This window comes from Tamandua tetradactyla, chromosome 2 (assembly GCF_023851605.1).
Source record: "Tamandua tetradactyla isolate mTamTet1 chromosome 2, mTamTet1.pri, whole genome shotgun sequence".
Lineage (NCBI taxonomy): Eukaryota > Metazoa > Chordata > Mammalia > Pilosa > Myrmecophagidae > Tamandua > Tamandua tetradactyla.
In genome coordinates, this window is record NC_135328.1 from 202,213,891 (window position 1) to 202,238,250 (window position 24,360).

Sequence of the window (24,360 nt, forward strand, 5' to 3'; positions counted from 1 at the left end):
TTCTAAGACTGAGAGAGAGGTATCTGCTTGCAGTACTGCATTGCCCCCACCGCACACTCTGCAAACCCCACCGCCAGAGCAGTGTTGAGCAGGATGGCCCCAAAAGTGCTGCCGAGACAGCCTTGGGAAGACTCACCATCCTGCTCTGCCTCCCCAGCCCTCTCTGCAGCCCCACTGAAAATCCAGGGCACCGAGGAAGGGATTCGAATCTTCAGCAAAGTCAAGTACTACAATGTGGAGTACATGAAAACCACCTGGTTCCACAAGTAAGTCTGCCTGCCCTGCAGCCCTAGCCAGGCTGGAGGGGCCCCTGCACCTGCCAGAGGAGCTCGCCCACACCCAGTCCCTCCATCAGAGCACAGTCCCAAGGGATGGATGGACTTGAGGGTCTCCCCCCGGTCCTGCTGCCCACAGAGGGAGTCAGGGATAGGGAATAGCAGTCAGAGGAGGAAAAGTTCTTGCCTGGACACACAGGGAAGGTGGGAAACCTGGTGGTAGCCCCATTTTTCCAATATATTCATAGACACAACAGGATCATTGTGTCAGAGCAATATCTGAGAACTGGGGGAGGGAGGAAATGGAGAACCCAGGAAGAACCAGAGAGTTGGGTGAGTCACAATATCCTGGGGGCCCTCTGCAACCTTAGCAAACTCAGGCCACCAGGCACCCACATACAGGAGAAAGTGCAGGCAAAAGGGACCTGTGAGACTGGCAACTAAATGAAGGCAGGACAGATAAAGAATCCACAGAAATGCAGGACTAAAATTTAGCCAGGGACTCAGTGATCCCAAATGGTTTGGAAACAAGCCTTTCCAGAGTTTCTTATCGTTTGCGTGCCTCAGCCTTGTGGCGCAGACATTACTGCACCCACTCCATGGAGAAGGCTAGACTGACTTGGTTGTATTTGTCAAATAAGTGAGAGGCAAAGCCGGATTGAATTTCAGGACAACGGGGCTTCCTAGCTAGAGTTTCTGAGTGCACAGTTCAGCCCAGAGGGACAGCTTCTGCAGGGCAACACTGGGGACATGAGTCAGGGTGTCTTCAGGGAGGAAATTTAAGCAAGAAAAGGAGTTGAACTTTATATGGCTTCAAGGGCTAGGAGGAAGGGATTGTAGGGAGAAGCCCCAGGAGCGTATGGACGTGCCTCATGGGGAGGTGGCGAACACGGACCCTGGAGGCTGGGGACCATGTCACAGCAGCAGCCTCAGCACCAGCACAAGGCGACGCACCACAAGAGCTGATGAATAAACAAACAGATGGTTGAATGATGAATGAATGAATGGATGGCTGTTCAGCCACTGTCTGGCGGATAGACACTGCCCTCTGCCCGTGGAACATGAGACAAAACCCCAGGAGCGGAGATTGGGGTAGGGGGTGTACTCTGACCTGTAGTGCTGTCACTGAAGGGCCGAGCCGGGTTAACCCTTTCTTTGCCCGGCAACCCAGAGAGAAACGCCTGGAGAGCGGCGATCGGTTCAGGGCTGGCACCACCCTGGATGAGATCTGGCTCCACATCCTGGACCCCAAGGACTCGGACAAGGGCAAATACACCCTGGAAATAGCGGCTGGGAAGGACTCCCGGCAGCTCTCAACCGATCTCTCTGGGCAAGGTGAGTCCAGCCACCCCCGCAGAGAGACATGTTTGGAAATCCCATGGTCTTGTGCGGGACCCCCATCCCCCCACCCCATCCTGGCACTGGCCCAAGACACCCGGAAGGGGGAGGAGAGTGTGGTGCAACTGGCCAGCGCTAGACCCCGGGCCTGCGGGTCACCGGGCCGAGGCACTGACCCCCTCCCCGTCCTGTCCCTTCCCGCAGCCTTTGACGACGCCCTGGCCGAGCACCAGCGACTGAAGTAAGTTGCTCTCTCTGTCTCTCCGTGTGGGTTACAGGCCTGGGGTGGGGCATGGGGGAGACGAGCTGTGCCCAGCACCCTTCCCGGGAGCCCCAGCCAGCTCCACCTTTCCCTCTTCTCCCCGTCACCCCTACCCGGGCAGGTGTGACCGTTAACACAGGGTCCCTCACGCCTTTCCCTCCTTCTGCTTTTCAGAGCCGCGGCCATCATCGAGAAGAGTAAGTCTCGGCCTGCCCGCCATTCTGGTTTCCGGGCACTCAGGCCAAATGCCGGGCTGCGGGGCGTGCAGTGCCCGGCGGGGCCTGTCCGTGCCTCTGCGCGCGGGGAGGCGGGTTCCCGGGGGCAAGAGCTGCCGGAGAAGTCCCAGAATTCACCGTGGAAGCTCCCAGTGCGGCCCTGGGGCCAAGCACCAGCCACATGGGTGGGACCCGAAGGGCAGGGGACAGCAGGAGGCACTGGGCTGAAGCTGGTTCGGGCTGCTGGGGCTTTGGGACCTCGCCCGATCCAGAACATGGCCCCAAAACCACAGAGACGGCCCCAGCCTCTGAGCCACCATGCGCTGGGGGCTGCCCCCATTGGGTCTCCCTCAGCCGGTCCGAGACCACCCAGCTCCCAAGAGGTGGGCCTTCCCCTGTACGGACCCGGCAGATGAGAAGTAGGAGCGTCTGTGAGGCCGTGACTTCTGGCTGCTGAACCAAGCAGCCCCTACTGCCTGGCAAAGGAGGGAACTGAAAAACTCTAAGAAACTGATAGGAGGACTAGAAATGCTGCTAGCTTGGGATCATTCGTGGGGGTGAAATTCATCCTACATGACTTCACAGTCCCCAAGTGTCCCCACTTGACGGGAAGGCCTGGGCTTGGTGTTCCGATCGCCGTCTGAAATGGAGCACTAAGGTCTAAGGGCCGCAGGGCTGCAGCCCGTGCAGGGACGTCCACCTCGGTGGAAGGAGCTGCCCAGGACCAGCCTCTCCGGCTCCCTTGAGTGGGTCACACGGCCAATCTAATCATCTTCTAGGCAGGAACATGCCGTCCGGTCCTGGAATGCCATGTCCCTGACAGGGCGCCTCCTCAGCCTTCCCTAATAGAGGGAAGTTGCACCTGCCAATGCATGGTTGCCCGGGCCTGTGGAATCAGAGTCAAGCAAAGTGGGTGGGTTCACCCCAACTGTGGAGGGCGCCCGGGAAAATCCCTGCCCTACCTGGTCCATCCTTGGGGCCTTCCCCACCACAGCCAGGGTCCTGCTCCCCTTATGTCCCAATTGGACAGACATGGTCAGCTGTGGGCTCTCTGCACTCCCTGATCATGGCCTGGGCCTCTCCTCACCATACCGTCTGCCCACAGCTTCTGTGGCAGGATGAGGAATCCAGTGGCTTTCTGCTTAGTGATGTGCAACCACCTTCTCTTGCTGCCCGCCCACAGTGGCCACCAGATCCCTCCCTTGACCATACGTGGCTCTGTCCCACTTTTCCTGACCTCCCCTTGGCTCACCCCCTTAATGGGTCCATCACACCCACAGTGTGTCCATTCTACCAGTTTAAGGCTCACAGCCATCTCACTGACCTTCTCCCCCGGTCAGAGAGGGAAGGGCGCCTCGCTGTCACCTCAGCACCACCGGTCAAGCAGTGACCTAAAAGCAATGACAGAAACACTTCATCTCCCATATCTTCTACTTATGGAAGCAAGGAAACATAAAATAAATTTTAGGGATTTCCACCCAAACTGATCAAAATAGAAAAAAAGAAGCATGGTTTACAAAAAAACCTCAACTCTATGGAAATCTGCTTCCGTGAAGCAGCTGGCAGGAAAGCATTCATCCTGGGATCTCTTTTTTTCCCTTCCAGATCGTGCCAAAGTCGTGAGGGGCCTGCCAGACGTGGCCACAATTATGGAAGATAAGGTACAGACCCTTCTCAACCCATGGCCTTCAGCCCACACGTGGGTTTTATCGTGTCGATCACAGATCGTAAGACAGTGGTGCATTGTGGATTCATAAGCCAAAGAGTAGCTGGTCAGCCAAAAGGTCTGGATCCACCATAGCCTGGCCACAGGACCCCACCTCATGGTGGCCTCTAGGTGGCCCTGAGGGTCATTTCTGTTTTGAGGCTTCAGTTTCCATAAGATTTTGACTGGATGATCCTAAGAGCCCTTCCTGAAACTGTGCAAGTCTAATGTTCTAGGAAATGACACTTAGCTTTTTTTATGGTGTTTACATTGTGCCAACCACTATTCCATGTGTGTTAAACATTTCCACTAGTTTAATCAAGGCAACCACTTAAAAATGGTGGGGAGGGTGAGGCCCAGGGAGGTTGAGGGATTTACCTAAGGAAGGGACAGAGCTGGGCTTCACCCGTCCCCAGAGCCTTTGTGTTTACACATTACACTACAGTGGTCTGCATTAGAGCTTGTTCAAGAAGTTTCAAACTCAATTCCAAGAATTTCTGTTCTAAAGCAATATAACCTTATTTGCATGGTAAAATCATAATGACCTGCAGGCCATTCTGTAGCAAATAATTGCTAGAGCAATAATTGCTTGAAATTCTAGCTAGCACTTTAGTCAAAAGGACATGGGCTTAAATTAAATATCTCTCTACCTTTAATATTATCACTTTAAGGGTTACAGTGAAAACACATGTAACGAATTTATCACAAGGAACAAGTTGTCCTAGGAACTTTCTGGGTGAATGCCAAGGATTATAACATGATATGAAACTGAGTCATCTTGTTCTGTCCTTCAAAACAGACCCTGTGCCTGACCTGCATTGTCTCCGGTGACCCCACCCCTGAGATCGCTTGGCTGAAGAATGACCAGCCTGTCACCTTCCTTGACCGCTACCGCATGGAGGTGAGGGGGACAGAGGTCACCATCACCATCAACAAGGTCAGCAGTGAGGACAGCGGGCGCTATGGCGTCTTCGTCAAGAACAAGTACGGCTCCGAGACGGGCCAGGTCACCATCAGCGTGTTCAAGCATGGGGAGGAGCCTAAGGACGTGAAGAAGATGTGACCAGGCATGTTGCAGGCACAGCCTGAGGTCTGGTCTGCATGGAGCAGTAGGGCCAACCAGTGGGACACATCCTGACCCAGGCCATGGGGCAGAGCAGAGGGGAGAAAGGACAGGGTGGAACCCAGGATGTGAGGGCAAGGATGAGGTGGACACACCAGACTTGGAAAGCAAAGACCTTTCTAGTGTCCTGGGAGGCCTCTAGGATAGTAGGGTGAGCACTGGACTTGGAGAAGGAGACCCAGATGCAAGACTTAGTTTCACCTCTAATCTCTCCATGAGTCTTGGCTTTGTCATCTATCAAATGGAATTCCTACTTCTAGGGATTATTAAACCCTCATAGACCATTTATCAGTCAGTGATTGTCAACAGGAGGTAATTTTGCTCCCCAGAGGACACTGGGCCAGTGTTCGTTTTTAATTGTCACAATTAAAGGAGGATTCTACTGGCACCTTGGAGGTGGAGGCCAGGGATCTGTGAGCACCCTACAGTGCTGTAGGACTGCTCCCTACAACAAACAATTATCTGGCCCCATATATCCACAGTACTGAGTTTGACAAAGCCTGCCATATACTGATATATCACGATAGCTCTCTTTTAAGATGCCAAATTTTCAATTCACGTAAGTTCGATAAATACTTATTTAAAGTCTTGCATGCACCAGGTTAAGGGTAACTCTGGGAACACAAAGATAAAAACTGTGCAGGTCCTGCCCTTAAAGAGGCCTCCATATAGTAGGAGAAAAAGTTTTGGGTGCAAATGACTCCAGGACAAGACAGAATATAAGGTTTATAAAGCAAGTCCAAATAAAGTGCCACCAGAGGTCAAAAGAGAAAGACATTTATCTCAACTGCAGGAGGTGAGGCTTCAAAACCCCTGCATCGGAAGGGGCAGAATTGGTGCTGGACTCTGAAAAATAAATCTGATTTTGTGGTGGCAATGGGAGAGGGACATTTCAGGAGCAGAGCATGGTGTGAGCAAAGGTGAGGAGGAGGGGCAAGCTGCCCAGGCAGCCTTGGGTGCCCAGCTAGAGAGTTGGATAGCTTTTAGGAATTCTTCCAGGAATTCCTGCCTGGCAGGACAAATACTAGTTGGCCTTAACTAATGGGTGTCAATGCAGAACTGGGCTCTGATTTCCTACACTTTTTTATTATTATTATTTTTTTGATTATAAAAAGTAAGGTGTTTGTTGTAAAAATTTGGAAAACCCTGGAAATTATAATTTAAAGGAAGAAAATAAAAATTACCCATCTTCTCAAGACCAGGAGGTGACACTCGCCTCTGATTTCTGAAATGACTTTGGAACTTAGGGATAAAATGAATCAGGGCTACATCTACCACCACGGGATGCATCAGACGTGGGTGATTTATAACCCCAGTGGCTTGTGCACTGGGCTGTGTGATCTGTGAGGCCTGGGTCAATGAGGACATTGCTCAGGGGTCCCTGATTGTGCCCTGGGTGAGAACAAGTTTGGGGAATCCTGAAGGTCCTGGAGGCAAACACATATGGGCTGGAAATGCCCTCCACCACATACTCACTGCGTGATCTTCAACAGCTGTGTTCCCTTTCTCCGTGCCTCAGTTTCCCACCTGTACCACCAGGTGCTGAAAGATCATTTCTGAGGCCCCTTCCAGCTGACGCTAAGATTCGTATCGCTCCCCAGAACTTGAGTCTCCTTTGCTTTTCTCCTCCTGTGGAGATGTGGTGAAGTCAGACTCCGCCTTAGCCCATCCACCCACTTTCACACTTGCAATCTCTGAGGAGAGACTTGGCTTCTAGAATGAGTCAAAAAAAAAAAAAAGTCACAGATTTCAATGAAAGTGGCCAGCCCACTAGCCACGCACCTTTTCATTAAAACATGAACAGCCTTCCATGAGCCCTTCAGCTGCCCCAGAGCACCTCCCTCCTCCTACTTCTCAGGACCCTCACCACAACACAGAGTCTGCAGGGGTCGTGATGACGAGAATAAGTTGGGCAGCCCCACACCCGAAAGGTCACAAAGCATTCTCAGACCCCAGTGCTCCTCAGATCACCTGGGACAGCAAAACTGGCCCAGTTCCTACAGATGTGGCAGCTGAGGCGCCTCGAGGTCACTGGCAGTCAGGGCGAGAACCTGAGTTCCCGGGGACTGCTGGCTCAGCAGATGTCCCCCCTGCCAGGAGTGCTGGCCCTGAGTGACGCCGGACGCCGGAGGCCAGTGGTGCCTCAGTTCTCAAGAAACACTTGAGAATGGCCAGAGTAAGGGGAGTGATGTGTGAACGGAGGTGGCTCCTTGGCCCCGTTCTCCGGCAGAGTGAGATGTTCAGTCCCACTCAACCGCCTGAACCACTGGCCTTCCTCCCTCATTTCTGACCTGCTCTCTGTGCAGGACCACTCCTGACTCCTGCCTGGTCTACTCTTTCCAGCGTCCTGCTTGCTGGGCTCCTCTACTTCCCCCTTAGCTACAATTCCCACTTGCTCCTGTATTATTCTTTTCCTGGATTCTGGAAAACATCCCGGTTGGTTCTGTTTGGTCCCTGGAACACTCCATGGAACACTAAGTCAGGAATTTTGCATGCCTTCTCCGGTGGAACCATCAGCAAGCACAAATTCCAGCATCCTTCAAGAACCCTCGGCGGATCTCCCAGCAAGCTGAGTTTCCAGAAGCCCGGGCAGGGTGTGCAGGTTGAAGGGAGGATAGTGGCCAGTGGGGTCCCCCTTTACCACACCACCTGCCACCCTACCCCCACAGCTCTATGCCACCTTCCCTTCTCTCATGCAATTCCTGGCACTAACCAGGAACTGCAGGAGAGACAAGAACCCTGGTGGGAAATGACTGCCCTGAGTAATCATTAACCTCTCTCCACCCGGCCTCAGCCCTGGCTCTAGCTGATTCTTTCAATATCTAAAAATTCCCAAATAGCTTGAAGCAACTTGGGTGACATTCTGATGCCAAATATAGTTTGGGAAGCAATATGCCCCAGATGTCCCTAGCTAGGGGAAGTCAGATATTTGATATTTCTGTCTGTGAGAAAAGTTATCAGTCCTGAGGCTGGAGGACTCTCAGCAGAGAAGTACCCTGGGCTCAGAGCAAAACAAATTGCACAGTGTCTGTGGAATGTGCCCCTCCCCTCCGGGCCTCCCAGAAATCCGCAGGCCCCTGGGCTGCTTTCCACGTCACAGCTTCCTGTGTGAGCAGATCTAAAGAAGAGAATCAAGGCCACACAAGAGCCTTTTCATTCCATCTATGGAAATGTTCATGGTGAAATGAGTCCTTGGTTTGCTTTAAAATACTTAAGCTCAAAAAAAAAAAAAGTGGGAGAAGAGGAGATAAGTAAAAAAGTTAGCAAAATATTGATAATGTTTGAAGTCTGACGATAGGTACACGGGGGTTCATCCTACCATTTTCTCTACTTCTAGCAAATGATTGAAATTTTTCATAATTTTTTTTTAATAGAAAGAAAGAAAAGACCCATGGGAAGCAAATCCTCAGCTGTCTCTTCATCTCAAAGTATACTGGTTATCTGTGTCTGGCAGTTAGTCAAAGACATTAGATACAGGCAAGTAAGCACAGAGCTCTTCACTTGCAGGCAATTTATACAGCCTGTTATTTTCCAATTGCACTAATTAAAATGAACGGCAACATAGGTTCTTTATAAGAAATAATTAGCAAATGGTGCTGTGCTTAAAACACACACACACACACATCCAAATGATTCATCGGCCGTGTATTCATTCAGCAAAACCTTTTATTGAACTTAACTATGTGGCAGGACACCTGGTGGTGTAATCTGAGGTCCAGCTTTGTATTTAATCGTGGTACGGCCTTGAATGAGTTATTTAAATTTTCTGCATCTCATCTGTAAAAGGAGGACCGTGGGAATGAGATGCATGATGTTCGCCCATGTCCAGCCCAGTGCCTGATAACGGCAGGAACTAAACAATGATGCATTCCCCCCACCCCCCACCCCCCACCCCCACCCATTCCCTGGAATCACAGTCCAGGGGGCAGGACAGTCACTCCTGCACATTTTTGACTGATGACAGTATGTACGTTTTCAGACATGGGAACTCACAACCTTAAAAGGGATTTTTTAGGTAGTGTTTATTTTTTCAATGATAGAAATCGTAAATGCCTGTTGTAGAAAAATTGGACAACACAGAAGAGCATAGAGGAGAAAAGTAAAAAACAGCCACCCACCAGAAATAAGGGCTTGTGGGAGACACCGTTTATTCAGCAGCCTAATGGATATCCCTACCCCTTCCTCACTGCCCCCTCCGCTGTAGAGACTAAGGAGCTAAATAGTCACTTTCCCAGGCTCCTTGTACTGCAGGTTCTGGTTAAACAGATCTAAGCAGAGATCTGCTGGGGCATCTTAGAAAGTTCTTGATGTTCTTGAACAAGGAGACAGAAAGTGCTTTTTCCCTTCCTCCTTCTTCCTGCCTCAAATGAGGACATGATGTCTAGAGCTTGGGCAGCCATCTTGTGACCACGAAGAAAAGTGAATTGCAGATATGCCAGCACTGAAATCATCAAGCTGCTGATGCCAGGCCCTTAGCCACCCACCTCCAGACTACTTAGAAGAGAAAAATAAATCCCTTCTGCCTTTATTTCTTTGAGCTGAAAGCATTCCCAATTCACACACCACAGAAGATTTGGGGGGTATTTTCTGCTAGTCTTACAGGGTTGAGAAATCCTACAGTCAATTTCACACTCTGGTATTTTCTATGTGCTGTTAAATCATAAGAATTTTCTCACACCCCAATAAGCATTCCAAAACCCTATATTTGTCTGTCGTGTGATTATGCACCATTTCCATATTGTTAGAAATGTAGATAGTCTCCAATTTCCCACTATTATAAGTCAAACCGGGATGAACATCCTTGCATATAAGTCTTTGTCAGCATCTGTTTAGGGTTGATTCTAGAAAGGGAGTTTTTAGGTCAAAGGGCATGAATTACTAGGTTGACAGCTTGTAAAGGCTATTCTGGTATTTAGGACCAAACAGATTAGCTATACAGCAAGGGTGGAAGCCAGTAACCTGTGACGATGCCCTGGGCCTTCCCCTCAGGGACACAGGTGGGACATGAGTCCATCAGCCAGCACATTTATTGAGTGGCTCCTGCACTCCAGGTGATAATGATGAGGAACAAAGAGACAGGGTCCCTGACCATGTGGGACATGCCTTTATCAGATGGCTACCCAGAGACCATCTTTTTTACTGGACCATGGACAATGGACAAGAGGGCAGCTCATCTTTTAAAGTAAAAAAGCAAAAGACCAACTGAGAAAAACATTTTCGATCTATCCAGCAACTATAAGGTTAACATACTTAACACACAACCAAAGTCCGGTCCTGTTGTGACTGGCATGCAGCCATTAAAAATGACGTTGTAGAAAGGTATTTAGACACAAAGAAAGATGTCCAGGATAGGTTTTAAAAATCAAAAAGCACGTTTCAAACAGTATAAACACTGTGATCTTATTCTAGTTAAATAAAAATTATACATATAATATTTAGAAGACTGGAAGAATATACTCAAAAATGTTAACCATGAGTTCTCAGGCTGGTACCCAGGTGGGTGATCACTCTGGCATTTGCCAATTGAGGGCAAATGCAAGGTGTGATAATGGGACCAAAGTAATGTGTGTCGTGTGGTTTGTTAACTGGTTCTCAGAGCCCCACCCAAAGCACCAGTGGTCATAGCTGTCCCCCTGAATGTGTCACCTCCTACCTGTCCTGCCTTGCCTTGACCTTCACCTCCCTTTTCTTTCCTCCATCACAAGTCTCTTACTTTGCTATTCATTCTAAACATACCAGCCAGGTACTGCCCTATTCCTCGGGCTGAATTTAATAGTCCTTTCTGTACTTGGAAGCACAAACGACATAGAGAAGACATTGGAGATCTCAGAAGCATGATGAAGAGGTAGAATTTTGAAACATAACATTTTGAAAGATTTCTTAAAAATAATTGCTGTTGGATCTTCTGGCTATTTTACTGTCAATATTCTCATCTGAGGAAGAACTTCAATTACAACTTAAAAAATTAATCTGTAAAAGAAAATCAGCACATTAAAATATGTATATAGGTATAATTATTTCCATATTTATACTTATATAAAAGTATTTTAGAACTGTATTGTTAATTATCTCTTGGGTTGGATTTTGAGTGATTTTTATTTTCTTTCTTATAATTTTCTATATTTTCCAAATGTTCAAATAATCTTATTACCAAAAATAATAATAAATGTTAAGAGAGTGGGGCTTTGGAGTCAGACAGATGGGTTTAAATTCCTGCTAGCTCAATTTGAGAAAGTTATTTAACCTCTTGAAGCCTCAAGGCCCTTCTCTGTAAAATGGAATAGTGATGATATTTGGGCTTCATAGTGCTGTGGTGAGCATTAAATGAAATAATATGGGTAAATTACTTCACCCAGGACCTGCCACCAGAACGTCCTCAATCCACGTAAGCAATGATGCTGATGATGGAGGAGACAGAGAATGGTTTCACAGTGGTCCCTAAAACCCTACAAAAGTCATTATTTTAAAAGGTGGTTTAGCAGGGTCTGACCTCCCAGTGCCAGAACTAGGGTGTCAGCCAAGCCCCTGGTCACTTTTGGAGGCATCGAATTCCATGGAACAGGAATCCCCTCTCAGTGTGCCTGGGCTTCCTGCCAACGAACAATCCTGAAACCAGGTTCAAGATACAAATTCAATGCACACAAAATAATATACGAATGTTCATTCTGTGTACGGAAACAGAGAGTCCCTCCAATCCCAACCTTCTGTCCTGATCACTAAATGCCCAGAGCTCTAAGCTGTGTGTCCTACTTAGGCTCTTCGAGACCAACAAAGCAATTCTCCTACTACTGGTAAAACCCTAGGTTGCCACTCACTGCCTCAATTTCCCCAAGGCCACAGTTCATGAACTGTATTTGAAGGGGGAAAGGACCCTCTCCATCTCTCCCATCCTCACCATTTCTTCTGCCACAGCTTTCTCCTTTCAGAGAGACAGCCCTGTCCCCGGAAAGCAACAGACACAACCATGAGATTGCCTTTGAAAACTGACTACCATTCCCTCTGATGTGGACCCATTACCACTTTCCAAAAGGAGGTATAAAAGAACAAATTCCTCCAGACTATTACTATATTGGTGAGGTACTTGATGGACCTCAGCTTCTTTTCTGTACATCCATAAAACAGGACTCCCACTGCCTCTTTCTCCCTCAATGCCTCAAAAGCATTCTCCTCAGTTCTGGTCCAAGATGGCAGGCTGCATACATGTATTTTCTTCTCTCCCTTCTAAGATCATATTAGAATGATAGTAAAGGACTTTAAAAGGAAAACACCTGTAACAACAAAGAAAACGGGAGCTCAGAGTCAGCAGTCAAGAGCATACAACATATTTTTTGGAAGGTGGAAAGTGGATACAACAACATTGATTGATGAGGTAGACAGAGAACGCTTAGGCTCCAAAAAAGCTTGGAGGGGGCTGCAACCAAGGAGGGCACGGACCTGCCCAACAGAATACCCAGCAAGCTCCCAGCTAGAAGGCAGTGAAGATGACTGAGTGGCAAGAGACACTGAAGACAGGGGGGTAACTAAAGATTTACATGTTACGTGTAGACCATCCAACTCCCCTCCCCTCATCACACATGTGCAGTACACACTCCCCTTTTCCCTACTTCCACAGGCAAAATGGCCTGGAGCTTGGCATTTATCCTCCCAGCAAAAAAAAATCAAATTATTCTTTTCTAAAGAAATTGAACATTCCAGAGAGACGTGGAACAGCTGGTAAGGGTAGCAGACCACCTCCACCCCCACCCCCCACCTCACCCCCACCCTATCCTATCCCAGGGCCAGGCCCTCCTCTGCCAATATTGAGATGGGTTCCCTTCTCTGTTTCAAAATAAATTTTGAAGGTTGGACAAGAAAGACATAATCCAAATGTAGAGAAATGGTACTAAAGAACAGGGAAGCAAAGTTTAGAAGGAATAGGAAGCTAGAACAAATGAGGAATTTGGTAAAGATGGTATGCGGCCCATCTCAAAACTAATGCGGTGGTTAACAGTATGGTGGACCCTGGAGCCAGGCAGCCTGCATTAAATCCCAGCTTTTCACCTCTTTGTGATCAGTTTTCTCATCTGTAGAATGGGGATACTGCTCTACCTTACTCTTGAGGAAATTGTAAGGATTCAATTAATGATCATATGTAATAATTAGAAATGTGCCCAGCATGTGATAATCATGCAAAAAAACAAAAAACAAAAAAAAGCAATTGATTGGCTACTCCTCATAAGAAATAGAGGCTCAAAAATAAATGCCAAGAAAAAAAACTGGTATGGGAAAGACGTAGTCTAAAAATAATACAAGACATGATTTTGAACAATTGGTGGCATGGATGATGGGAGACTCCATTTGAAATTGACTCTGGGGACATTCTCCTTTAAGTAACATCCCAATTACAGCAAAGGAATTGTCATCCTAGCACACTATTTGGCACTGTTTACACAGTCATAATAATGTAAACTCTATTTATTGGAGGTCAACAGATAGCTGTGGAAAGTTCGTCCATACAGAAAAGAATAAGAAAAGATAAGTCTATGACATAGAAAAGATAAGTCGATGAGGGTAAAATACATAGTATCAAAATTAGAACCAGAAGAGAAGAATGGAGGCAGCATAACAAGAAGTCACAAGAAATTCCTAAAATCAATGAATTAAGAAATAACCATACAACCCTACCTTTAAAGATATGGGGATGACCACTAAAAGAACCAAAAAGAGAACCATTTAAAATGGCTCATCTGAAGTTGTTTTCTGAGAGTGAGAAGCCATTAAAGTCTTCAGGCAGCTAATAGCACTTAGTTTATTTAATTATCTTATGACAAATTCTCTGGTCCCTATAGCAGCCTCGGGGTTAAGAGCACCAGACAACATGGGTTCAAATCTCAGCTCTTTTATGGCCACCTAAATCACTTAGCCACTCCAGAATTCAGTATTTTCACCTGTCCAGAAGTGACAGCAAACATGCCTCCCTTCCTACGGGATTGCGAGAATGCGCCTACAGATGCTCTCCATTATAACTCAAAGGATTGGCTGGAGCTGGCCTTTGAGGCAATTCAGCCTCAGGCAGAACCTTCCCCTGTTTAAATGAATCAGAAATTGAAGAGATTTTGTTCATTGCACATATCAAACTGCAAAAGCATGCAGCATTCTGGCCAAATAACTCAGCTCACCCGGTATTAGTATCTCACTCAGGCCCTGAGCTGAGGTTGAGCCAAAGGGGCAAACGGGTTGGTGGCTTGGTGGAATTTGTTCCTCCTGGCATAGACTGGGCGAGCCAGCTTTTCCAGCTTTCATACACCGTGACATCTTTAGTTGCTTCCTACTTGCTTTGGTTACTGACTTCACTGGATACTAAAGTTGCTTGCTAAAGTTTCCCATTAACCTTCTCCTGTTCCCCATGGCGAGATGCCCAAGGCGTCCAAATGTATAACACTTTGAGCAATTATATTAGACACTGGTATAGCAAATCTTTTATCTATGTGCCACCTCATCTGATCTTTACAGTTGCCTTTTGGCAGATGTTGTAAACCAGTTAAGGAAAGGAAGACTGGGAGGTTGAGATTTTCCAGAGTCCACACAGCTAGTGAATGGTTGAACCAAGATCCAAACCCCAGGCTGCCTGACCCTAACACTCTTTTAACTATAGATATTGTCAGGTTCATGTGTCAACTTGGCCAGGTGGTGGTGCCCAGTTGTCTGGTTGGGCAAGCACTGGCCTATCTGTTGCTATGAGGACATTTCATAGACATAAACCATGACCACGTTGGCGGCCATGTGGGGAGTATCTTCTGCAATGAGTGGAGCTTAATCTGATCATCAGAAGCCTTTTAAGGAGGATTCAGAAGAGACAATCCCCTTCTGCTTCAGCCAGCCAGCCTTCCTGAGAGTTCACTGAGGAACTTCACTGGAGCTGCCAGCTCGCGGCCTGCCCTACAGACCTTGGACTCTACATCCCCAAGGTTACATGAGATACTTTTATAAATTTTATATTTACAGATATCTCCTACTGATTCTGTCTCTCTAGAGAACCCTACCTAATACAGATGTCCATACCACACCTTCCATATTCTTCATTATCGCCCTGAAAGTTTGACACGTTAATCAATAAATTCTAATCCAGGCCTGGCTTGTTCAAGGCAGCAGCCACAGGTCACATGGTTATTGAGCACTTGAAAATTGGTTGGTCCAAATTGAGATGCGCTGAAGTATGAAATACACACCGAATTTCAAAGTCTTAGTACAGTGAAAAGAATATAAAATAACCCCATAATTTTACATTGATTATACATTGAACTGATAATATGTGGGAGCTATTGAGCGAAATAAAGTATACTATTAAAATTGATTTCACTGGTTTCTTTTGACCTTTTTAACGTGGTTGCCAGAGCACTTTAAATTCTTCATGTTATATTTCAATCCCGCGGAGCTAAGCTAGACTGGGCAATTAAAGGAGACACCTGAGGCTCAATGGAAAGCCCACCTCAGTGCAGAAGTTAGGGCACCTGAATTCAAGTACTGGCTTTGGTACTATCTCTCTTTGAGGCCTTAAGCAAAACCACGTACCCTCTCTGAGTGTCAGTTACCTACCTCTACATTGAAGGGTTGGATCAGGTGATCTCAATGAGTCCTTCCCCCTTGACAGTCTAAATTTGTGCCAGCAGTTTCCTCAGCCCTCAACATTTACATCTTTATCTTGTGCCTGCTGGGAGTCCTATCCCCTCCTTCTACATCGTGGACTCCTTGAAGACAGAACAACAGTAAGCTATCATCCCCTGACCCCCAGCCCCTGTCCACTGCACTGAACTCAGCACACAGTCAGCACTTAATAGTAACTCGTGGGTGGTTTGATACATCTTTAAAATAAATATTCAACAGCCCCTGCTCCACTTTTCCCCCAGGGTTTCTCCAGTGATCCGCATGGTATAGTTTCAAGGAGCACAGAATGAGAGGGCAGTTTGGCAAAAGTTTAAATAACTTCTTGCCACCCGAGATATACAAAAGGTGAAGGGAGAAGTTGAAGAGTAGCTGTTATTATCCAGCCCAGAGCCTCTAAGCCTACTTTGATCACCAGAAGTAGCAGAAGAATATAAATAAGTGTGAAACATTTTGTTCTGAGTCTGTTTGCACCCATTTTGAGTAGGTGTTCCAGGAAACATTGGAAATTATGAAACTAACCTGATTAAAATTAAAATATACATGAGGTGAATCAAAAAAGTATTTGCAAAGTCCCCTTGGGGGAATGGTGAGAAAGGGGGAAAATTCAACTTCCCCAACTGGAAAATTCTTGATATTCTCACAAGCAGTGGGGACAACCAAAGCAATAAGCTGAGCCCCCAATCTTGAGATTTATTCATATGAAACTTAACTCTGCAAAGGATAAGATAAGCCTACTTAAAATTAGTCCTAAAAGTCACCCCCAAGAGAACCTCTTTTGTTGCTCAGATGTGGCCTCTCTCTCTCAGCCAACACGACAAGCAAACTCACCACCCTCCCCTTCTCTACGTGGGACACAACTCCCAGGGTGTGGACCTTCCTGGCAACGTGGGACAGAAATCCTAGAATGAGCTGGAACTCAGCATCAAGGGATTGAGAAAACCTTCTCGACCAAAAGGGGGAAGAGAGAAATGAGACAAAATAAAGTGTCAGTGGCTGAGAAATTCCAGAGTCGAGAGGTTATCCTGGAGGTTAGTCTTATGCATCCAATAGATATCACCTGTTTAGTTAAGGTGTAATGGAGAGGCTGGAGGGAACTGCCTGAAAATGTAGAGCTGTGTTCCAGTAGCCATGTTTCTTGAAGATGATTGTATAATGATAAAGCTTTCACAGTGTGCCTGTGTGATTGTGAAAACCTTGTGTCTGATGCTCCTTTTATCTACCTTATCGACAGATGAGTGAAAAGTATGGATTAAAAATAAAAAAATAATAGGGGGAACAAATGTTAAAATAAATTTAGTAGATTGAAATGCTAGTGAACAATGAAAGGGAGTGGTAAGGGGTATGGTATGTATGAATTTTTTTCTGTTTTCTTATTATTTCTTTTTCTGAATTGATGCAAATGTTCTAAGAAATGATCATGATGAATAGACAACTAGGTGATGATAGTGTGAATTATTGATTATATAACAAGAACGGAATGATCATATGGCAAGAATGTTTGTGTTTGTATGTGGTTATGTTTCACAAATACAAAAAAAAGTACACATGCTTTCATTCTATGAGCAGGTCCTCTAATTTCTGTTTTGAAAAGCATGTTCTACATCACTCCAGAAAAAGAAAAAAAAGTATATTCTGAATTTAATTAGATTATTAACCACCTAGGGACAGGTGTAGCGTCCCAATCACCTTGATATTTGGTGCCTTCATGGCATTGGGAAATTGGAAAGGTAAAAAATAATTGCTGATATAATTAAGTAAAAGTCACAAAAACAGTTACCAACTTCAGGGACTGGGGTTAGATAAAGTATTCATTTAGAACTAATGTAAACTGAACTCTTACTATGAGCTAGGCTCTGTGCTAGGACATGAGTGATCACATTTAATCCTCTTCATACCTCTGTGAGGTAGGTTTCTATTATAATGCCCCATTTGGTTTATCTGGGAAGTTCGTTCCTTCCAAAAATATGTTCTAAGCTCCTGCTGTGAATCTATTCTAGGCATTGGCATCTCTATTCTCATGGGCCTTACATTCTAGTGAGAGGAAGATAATAAGTTTACAAATAAATAAACACAATAATTTCAGATAGGAATGTGTTCAAAGTAAAGAAAACGAGGTACATATGGTAAGGTATTAGACACTAATGGTGAAGATGGAGCTAGCGTAGGTTGTAATATTAGGGACAGCCTGTTTGACAAGGTGACCCTGGAGCTGAGACTTGAAATGTGAGAGGGGGCCATCTTTGTAGGGAATGTCCCAAGGGAAGGATATCACAGTCAGAGAAGACCATCAGGGAAAGTTCTCGGGCAGGCATCAGCATGTGGCAGAGGCACTGACAAACAAGGGAGAGAATGCTGGGAGTTGAACTCCAGAGATCACCAGGACCCATTCACATAGGGCCTTGCAGCCTAGTCAGGACTTTGTATTTTATTCTAAATTTGATGGTGAACCACTGGATAGTGTCCAACAGTGACATCATGCGATATGAAGACCGGGCAGTCGAGAGACTGACAGTGGAAGCTGGAAGACCAGTTAGCCTACTGCAGTTGCGCAAGCAAGAGATTATAGTGGTCTGGATGAAGGAGATAACCATTGGAGATGGTGAAAAGATGGTAGATTTGGAACATCCTTCAGAAGTAAACCCAACATAATTTCAGGAGAGTGAGGGAAAGTGTGAAATCAAAAATGAGGCCTAGGTTTGGGACTTGAACAAAGGAATTGAGGTGGAGAACCTGGATTCAGTTTTGGCAATGTTAACTTGAGTTGCCTCTTAAACACCTAAGTCAACGAAGCAATAAGATGTCGATCTGGAGTTGGGTGGGAGATAGGAAGGCTGGAGAAGGCTGGAGACATGTGTGATAATAGCATATAAATGCGTCCCAAGGCCATGCAACTGAGAGATACAATCTAGGGAGAGAGCGTAGATTGAAAAGAGAAGAGAAGAGAAAATGAAGCATACCTTTCCAAGTACTCTATTACTAACTGGTTGCTAGAAGGAAAATGTAACTTGACAACAGAAGGCTTCATCTCTCACCATCTTTACCGGTCATCTATATTAGATCGCTAATAATAGAGGGAAACCTGCCATGCCTTGGATGTGATAATGCAATATGAAGCATACAGCATCACTCCTCAAACATTTATGGTAAAATGTATTACCTAAGTCCAAAAAACCTTCACATCTAACTCCCAATTTACAGGAACTATGGGACATAGAAGAACATGCTAGTTGTCATATGAGGACGGTATGACATAGTTCAAGACCACACCTAGTTGTCTTTAATTAATCGACAGTCAAGTATCTTTAATTAATCAGTGTCATGGAGTGGGGAAGATAGTTGGGAAGACTCTTCTAGATTAAAAGAGACTTAAGAAATATAGCATCAACGTGTGGTCCTTGACTAGATTCTAGTTTGGGCCAACTAGACATTTGGAGGCTGGCAGGAACTATAAAACTGTAAAAGACATTTAGAGGCTGGCAGGAACTGTGAAGAGTGGAATTTTTCCATGCTTGTAAGCTAACAAATTAACCTGCCACAATTTCATGAATGCTGGCAGAAGACATGAAAGTCTTGGGTTAGAGACATAGGACATTATTATTCACAGCACAATGAGCTGCATGATTTGCATTCATGTTTGCATTGATTTCCTTGACCCCCAGTCCCAAGGGGCTTACGCAGTGAGTTTACATCACAGCCAAGGAAATGTGAGCGTCCGACACCCAAATCTTTTAGAATGGGCTGCAAACCAACCTGCCCAACATTCTTTCCTGAAGGAAGATATTATCTTCATTATACTGGACAATAAATTATTCTAAGAGACACACTATCTTCCAAGATATTCAGTGCTTCTGCTCACAACACATGCAGAAACATGAGAGATCCCTGGAGAACTATTTACCAACAGGAGACAATGAGGAAAATTTAAATCTGGACTGTGTATGAGATGATATTAAAGATCTATTGTTAATTTTGTTAGATATGATGATGGTATTTTCATTAGGTAAGATAATGTCCTAATTTTCAAGACATGCATACTGAAATATTTAGGGCTGAGATGTATGAGGTCTATAATTTACTTGAAAATTTTAAAAAATGGATGAAAATATAGCAAAAGCAAAATTATCGCTAAATTTCTGTAATGGCTGTATGAATTTTCTTTATACTATTCTCTCTACCTTCCTGAATGTTGGAGATTTTCCTTATGAAAAAGTTTTAAATGCTTATTCTTTTAAATTACAAACAGAATACGTGACTGAGATTTTTTTAAAAGGGTTGAGTTATGAAATCAGATTCAAATAAATCGTTGCTCTTACCCAGGACCAAACACTACTAATTCAAAGGATGCAGGCAACTTGGAAACAGGTGAAATCTGAGACCATCAATGCAGTTCCCATAAATACTTTCTCTCCCATATTAGGACCTATTATCGTTTGAATTAAACATGTCAGGTTTAGGCAATTATGCATGACATCAGTGTCAAGGGAAAACCATATTGGTTATGGAGCATCTTCATTTTATATCCCATTAATTATACAAGTTCATATGAGATTTTCCAGCAAACCATGCCCCATAAATCTATAAATTCCAAGTTTATTCACAATTACAATCTTGGCAGACCAGGTATATCCCATTCAATGCATTTCACAAATAAGGACTCTCTGCCATTATCTCTCTGCAAACCATTTTTTTTTGTTTGTTTGTTTACCTGGAATTCTGGTAACTAGCCTGTTTGCAAGGAGATCTAAGGGAGAACTACCCCCCTGCCCCCCAGCAAAGATCCTTGGTTAAGAAAAGTAATAGGTTGCAAGCCTGCTGCTAACTCTTTCCCTCCCAGTGACTATGTCCTTGCTGTAAAAATTCAAACATCATAGAAATATCTAAAATAAAAAGTAGATACTCATTTACCTCACTCTCCCCAGTATGTATCACACACACCTTTACCTCACTCTCCCCAGTGTGTATCACACACACCCTCTGACTCCCCCTTTCCAGAGGTAACTACTGCCAGCATTTTGCAGTATATCCTTCCAGTTCCTTCCAATACATTTACATTAATGTGTACGTATTTGTATATATAGAGAGATATACCCTTGTGTTTGTTTGCTTTTGTGTAAATAGGATTATTTTATACATATTATTCTGCACCTTGTTTTTTGAACAAAATTGGATATCTTTTCACAAGCAGTGTGAACTACCAAAGCTATAGGCTGAGCTCCCAGTCTTGAGGGTTGTTCATATGAAACTTAACCCCACAAAGGATAGGTTAAGTCTACTTAAAATTTAGGCCTAAGAGTCACCCCCAAGAGAGCCTCTTTTGTTGCTCAGATGTGGCCTCTCTCTCCAGCCAACACAAGTAGTCTCACTACCCTACCCCTCTCTACGTGGGACATGACTCCCAGGGGTGTGGACCTTCCTGGCAACGTGGGAAAGAGATCCTGGAATGAGCTGAGACTCAGCATTAAGGGATTGAGAAAAACCCTAGAATGAGCTGAGACTTAGCATCAAGGGATTGAGAAAACCTTCTCGACCAAAAGGGGGAAGAGTGAAATGAGACAAAGCGTCAATGGCTGAGAGATTCCAAACAGAGTCAAGAGGTTATCCTGGAGGTTATTCTTACGCATTAAGTAGATATCACCTTGTTATTCAAGATGTAATGGAGAGGCTGGAGGGAACTGCCTGAAAATGTAGAGCTGTGTTCCAGTAGCCATGTTTCTTGAAGATGATTGTATAATGATATAGCTGTCACAATGTGACTGTGTGATTGTGAAAACCTTGTGTCTGATGCTCCTTTTATCTACCTTGTCAACAAAGGAGTAGAACATATAGAATAAAAATAAATAATAGGGGGAACAAATGCTAAAATAAATTCAGTTTGAAATGCTAGTGATCAATGAAAGCAAGGGGTAAGGGGTATGGTAGGTATAATCTTTTTTTTTTTCTTCTTTCCTGTGTTCATTTTATTTCTTTTTCTATTGTCTTTTTATTTCTTTTTCTGAATTAATACAAATGTTCCAAGAAATGATGAATATGCAACTAAGTGATGATATTGTGAATTACTGATTATATATGTTGATGTTTTATTTTGTTTCTTTATTTTTTAATTAATAAATAAATTTCTAAAAATGTATTAGATTTTCATGAAAATACAACCTGGTTATGTAATATGGTTTAAAAAATTGGATATCTTTTAATTTCTGTATAACATTTTCTACCACATTCCAAACAGTGTTTAACCATTCTTTATCGATGGGCATTTAGACAGTTTCCATATTTTCATGTTACAAATAATAATATAATGAACAACCCTGTTCATATACTTTCAGATTCTTGTGCAGTATTTCTGAGAACTAGGGCAGTTCTATAGGATAAAATATTTCTTTGGGACAGATAACTAGAAATGGAACTGCTGTGTTGAATGATGGCACATTTGAAGTTTTGATAGATGCTGGCAAATTGCCCTCTAAGAGAGTCTGTACTATCTCATACCCTCATTGCTGTGAATGAAATACCTATAACCTTATACCAATAACCAACCCTGGTTATTATCAAACTTTAAAATTTTTACTTTTCCGATGGGCTGAAAATGACATCTCAATCATTAATTTGTTCTACAAAGACTTTCAGCACCTACTATATGCTAGTCTCTGGGAAGCTGAGTGTGTTGGACACAGAGAGGTAGAAAGGCAAATGATTAAAAGACATCCCCGGGGTGGGGAGAGTAAGAGCGAAGGCACAGATATCAGCAGGCGCATGGCCCGTGTAGGGGTCAGTAAGGAAACTGAAATAGCTGGAATTGAGAATGGAGTAGGGGAAGACTGGGAGGGAACACTGTGCAGCCAATTACACCAGGAAGCAGGGCTTGGACTCGACTCAGTGGGTTCCACATGGCCAGTCCAGTGCCTTGAGTGGCAGAGTAACAGAGAACAAACAGTGTTTAATTTAGCTTGCTTTGCCCCAAAGTCAGACCCTATTTTAGTATGTTAAATCTGCCCAAATGCAATACGCCAAAAATGGATTGGCTTTTTTTCCCCAAAGTTTAACGGGTTTATTGAGGTGAGGAATCAGGGAGAGGATGGGTAGGAGAGTGAAAAAGACAAAGCAAGTGAGAGCCTGAAAATGGCTCCCAGTTGGGGAGCCAGTGAAAGGAAAGAGAAAATGCTCCTGCTCTCTGTTCTGGGAGCTGTGCTTAAAAGGTACAGTGACGTCAGGAGTGGAAGGTGTCCACTAGGTGGTGTGTCATCCCTGGATTGGGTGGGGGCTTGTGAAAAAGGAATTGGGGTTAGATTTGGGGGATGCTTTAGCCCAGCTCAAAGCAATTTTTGGAGGGAGCAGGGACATCACGTTCTTTCTTTAGCTACTTCCTGGGGACAAAAGGGCATAGTTGGGGGGTGGGTGGGGATAAATCGCTTCAAGCTGAGTGGGGGACATCATTAATTGGGTTCCTGGGTATCCTCAGTTGGAACAGACTGGTAGACAAGGATCTGGATGCAAGTGCTTTATTTGGGAAGTAATCCCAGGAAACACCAGTAGAAGAAGGGGCAAGTAAGATGTGAAAAGGGAGGGAGCCAAGCAAGGGCTTCCTGAGCAGATACTGCTGTGGACAATCAGGCTGAGACCAGTGAGGACTGTCTGAGACACTCTATAGAGAGCAGAGTTCTCCCTTCCAAAGGGCAAGGAAGTTGGGGTGTTTACCTCCCAACTTCTATCCCTCACAGTTGGAATTATGCTGGGGCATTAATCCCCCAGCATTGCCAATATTTCTGTGCACCCGCCAAGCAAATAGCTGTAGTCAGAGATGAGATGAAGCCACTGCAATGGAACTTTCCATGGGTGATCTCCAGGTGGACCCAGGGAGTACGAGCCAGGCACGACTACAGGCTTTTAGGACTACAGATCAGGCTTAGAAATGCTCTGCATCATGAACAAAAAAGAGCCTTAAGTAACATTATGACTAGTGCTAAAGTAAATATGGTGAAAACACATTGTCATTTAGCCAAATCAACAGCTTTACAGCCACTAACCTAATTATAAACTATTGTGGTTAAGGCATTAATGAAAAAGTAACCTAGATTATTCTTTTCCTGGAACACAATGAACTACTAGTAAATAGCCATTTACAAAAGTCCATTAGCCCCTAGTCAATAATCTTCCATGGGCCTAATGAGATCCCACACCCCATATAAATAATCTCAGATACTCCATGAAGTCACATTTCATCCCAGCCATACTCTTTTGCCCTCTACCTCCTAGTTCCAGAATGGCATTCAATGGAACATGCAAGCGCATAAGCCAAAAAACCTTAGGAAATTATCTGTGAGCTCATGGTAAATTTGACATCATAGTTCCTGAGGCAGACTGGTTTTTTAATAGATGTTAAGACTGAGTTAGAAAAGTCACCTGGCCTTGGCATTTTTGATAAAATTTTCCCACCCAGAAAGTTGATATGCAAGGCTGTAGGATGAATCAGGGCAGAAGGTAGAACACACAAGGGGACTAAAAGTCAGGAATCTTGGTTCCTGTTCCTGGCTCTACCACATACTTTTGGCATCACCCATGAGCAAGTCACTTTACTCATCTGCTGATTCCTTACTTCACTCAAAGATTATTCCACTGAGCATCTTCCCTGGGCCAGACCCTCTGTTAAGCACTAAGAATACAAAAATCAAAAACTTAGGGAGAAAAACAATCATAAGATCATCTCAATAGATGCAGAAAATGCATTTGGTAAAAGTCAGGATCTTTTCATGAAAAAAGTTCTTAGTATACTATGATACAAGGGGATTCATTTAATCTGATAA

The 24,360-nt window shown here is 44.7% G+C and overlaps 1 protein-coding gene across 1 annotated transcript in view; it reads left to right on the forward strand.

The window, feature by feature from the left end:
• Nucleotides 1-6,116, forward strand: part of MYOM3 (myomesin 3) — a 49,197-nt gene extending 43,081 nt beyond the window's left edge. The window contains exons 32-37 of the mRNA XM_077150820.1: nucleotides 158-266; nucleotides 1,447-1,610; nucleotides 1,818-1,854; nucleotides 2,050-2,072; nucleotides 3,696-3,751; nucleotides 4,595-6,116. Coding sequence (XP_077006935.1) covers nucleotides 158-266; nucleotides 1,447-1,610; nucleotides 1,818-1,854; nucleotides 2,050-2,072; nucleotides 3,696-3,751; nucleotides 4,595-4,858 — 653 coding nt within the window. The 3' untranslated portion in view covers nucleotides 4,859-6,116. The remainder of the gene's footprint in view (nucleotides 1-157; nucleotides 267-1,446; nucleotides 1,611-1,817; nucleotides 1,855-2,049; nucleotides 2,073-3,695; nucleotides 3,752-4,594) is intronic.
• The last annotated feature ends 18,244 nt before the right edge of the window (nucleotides 6,117-24,360 follow it).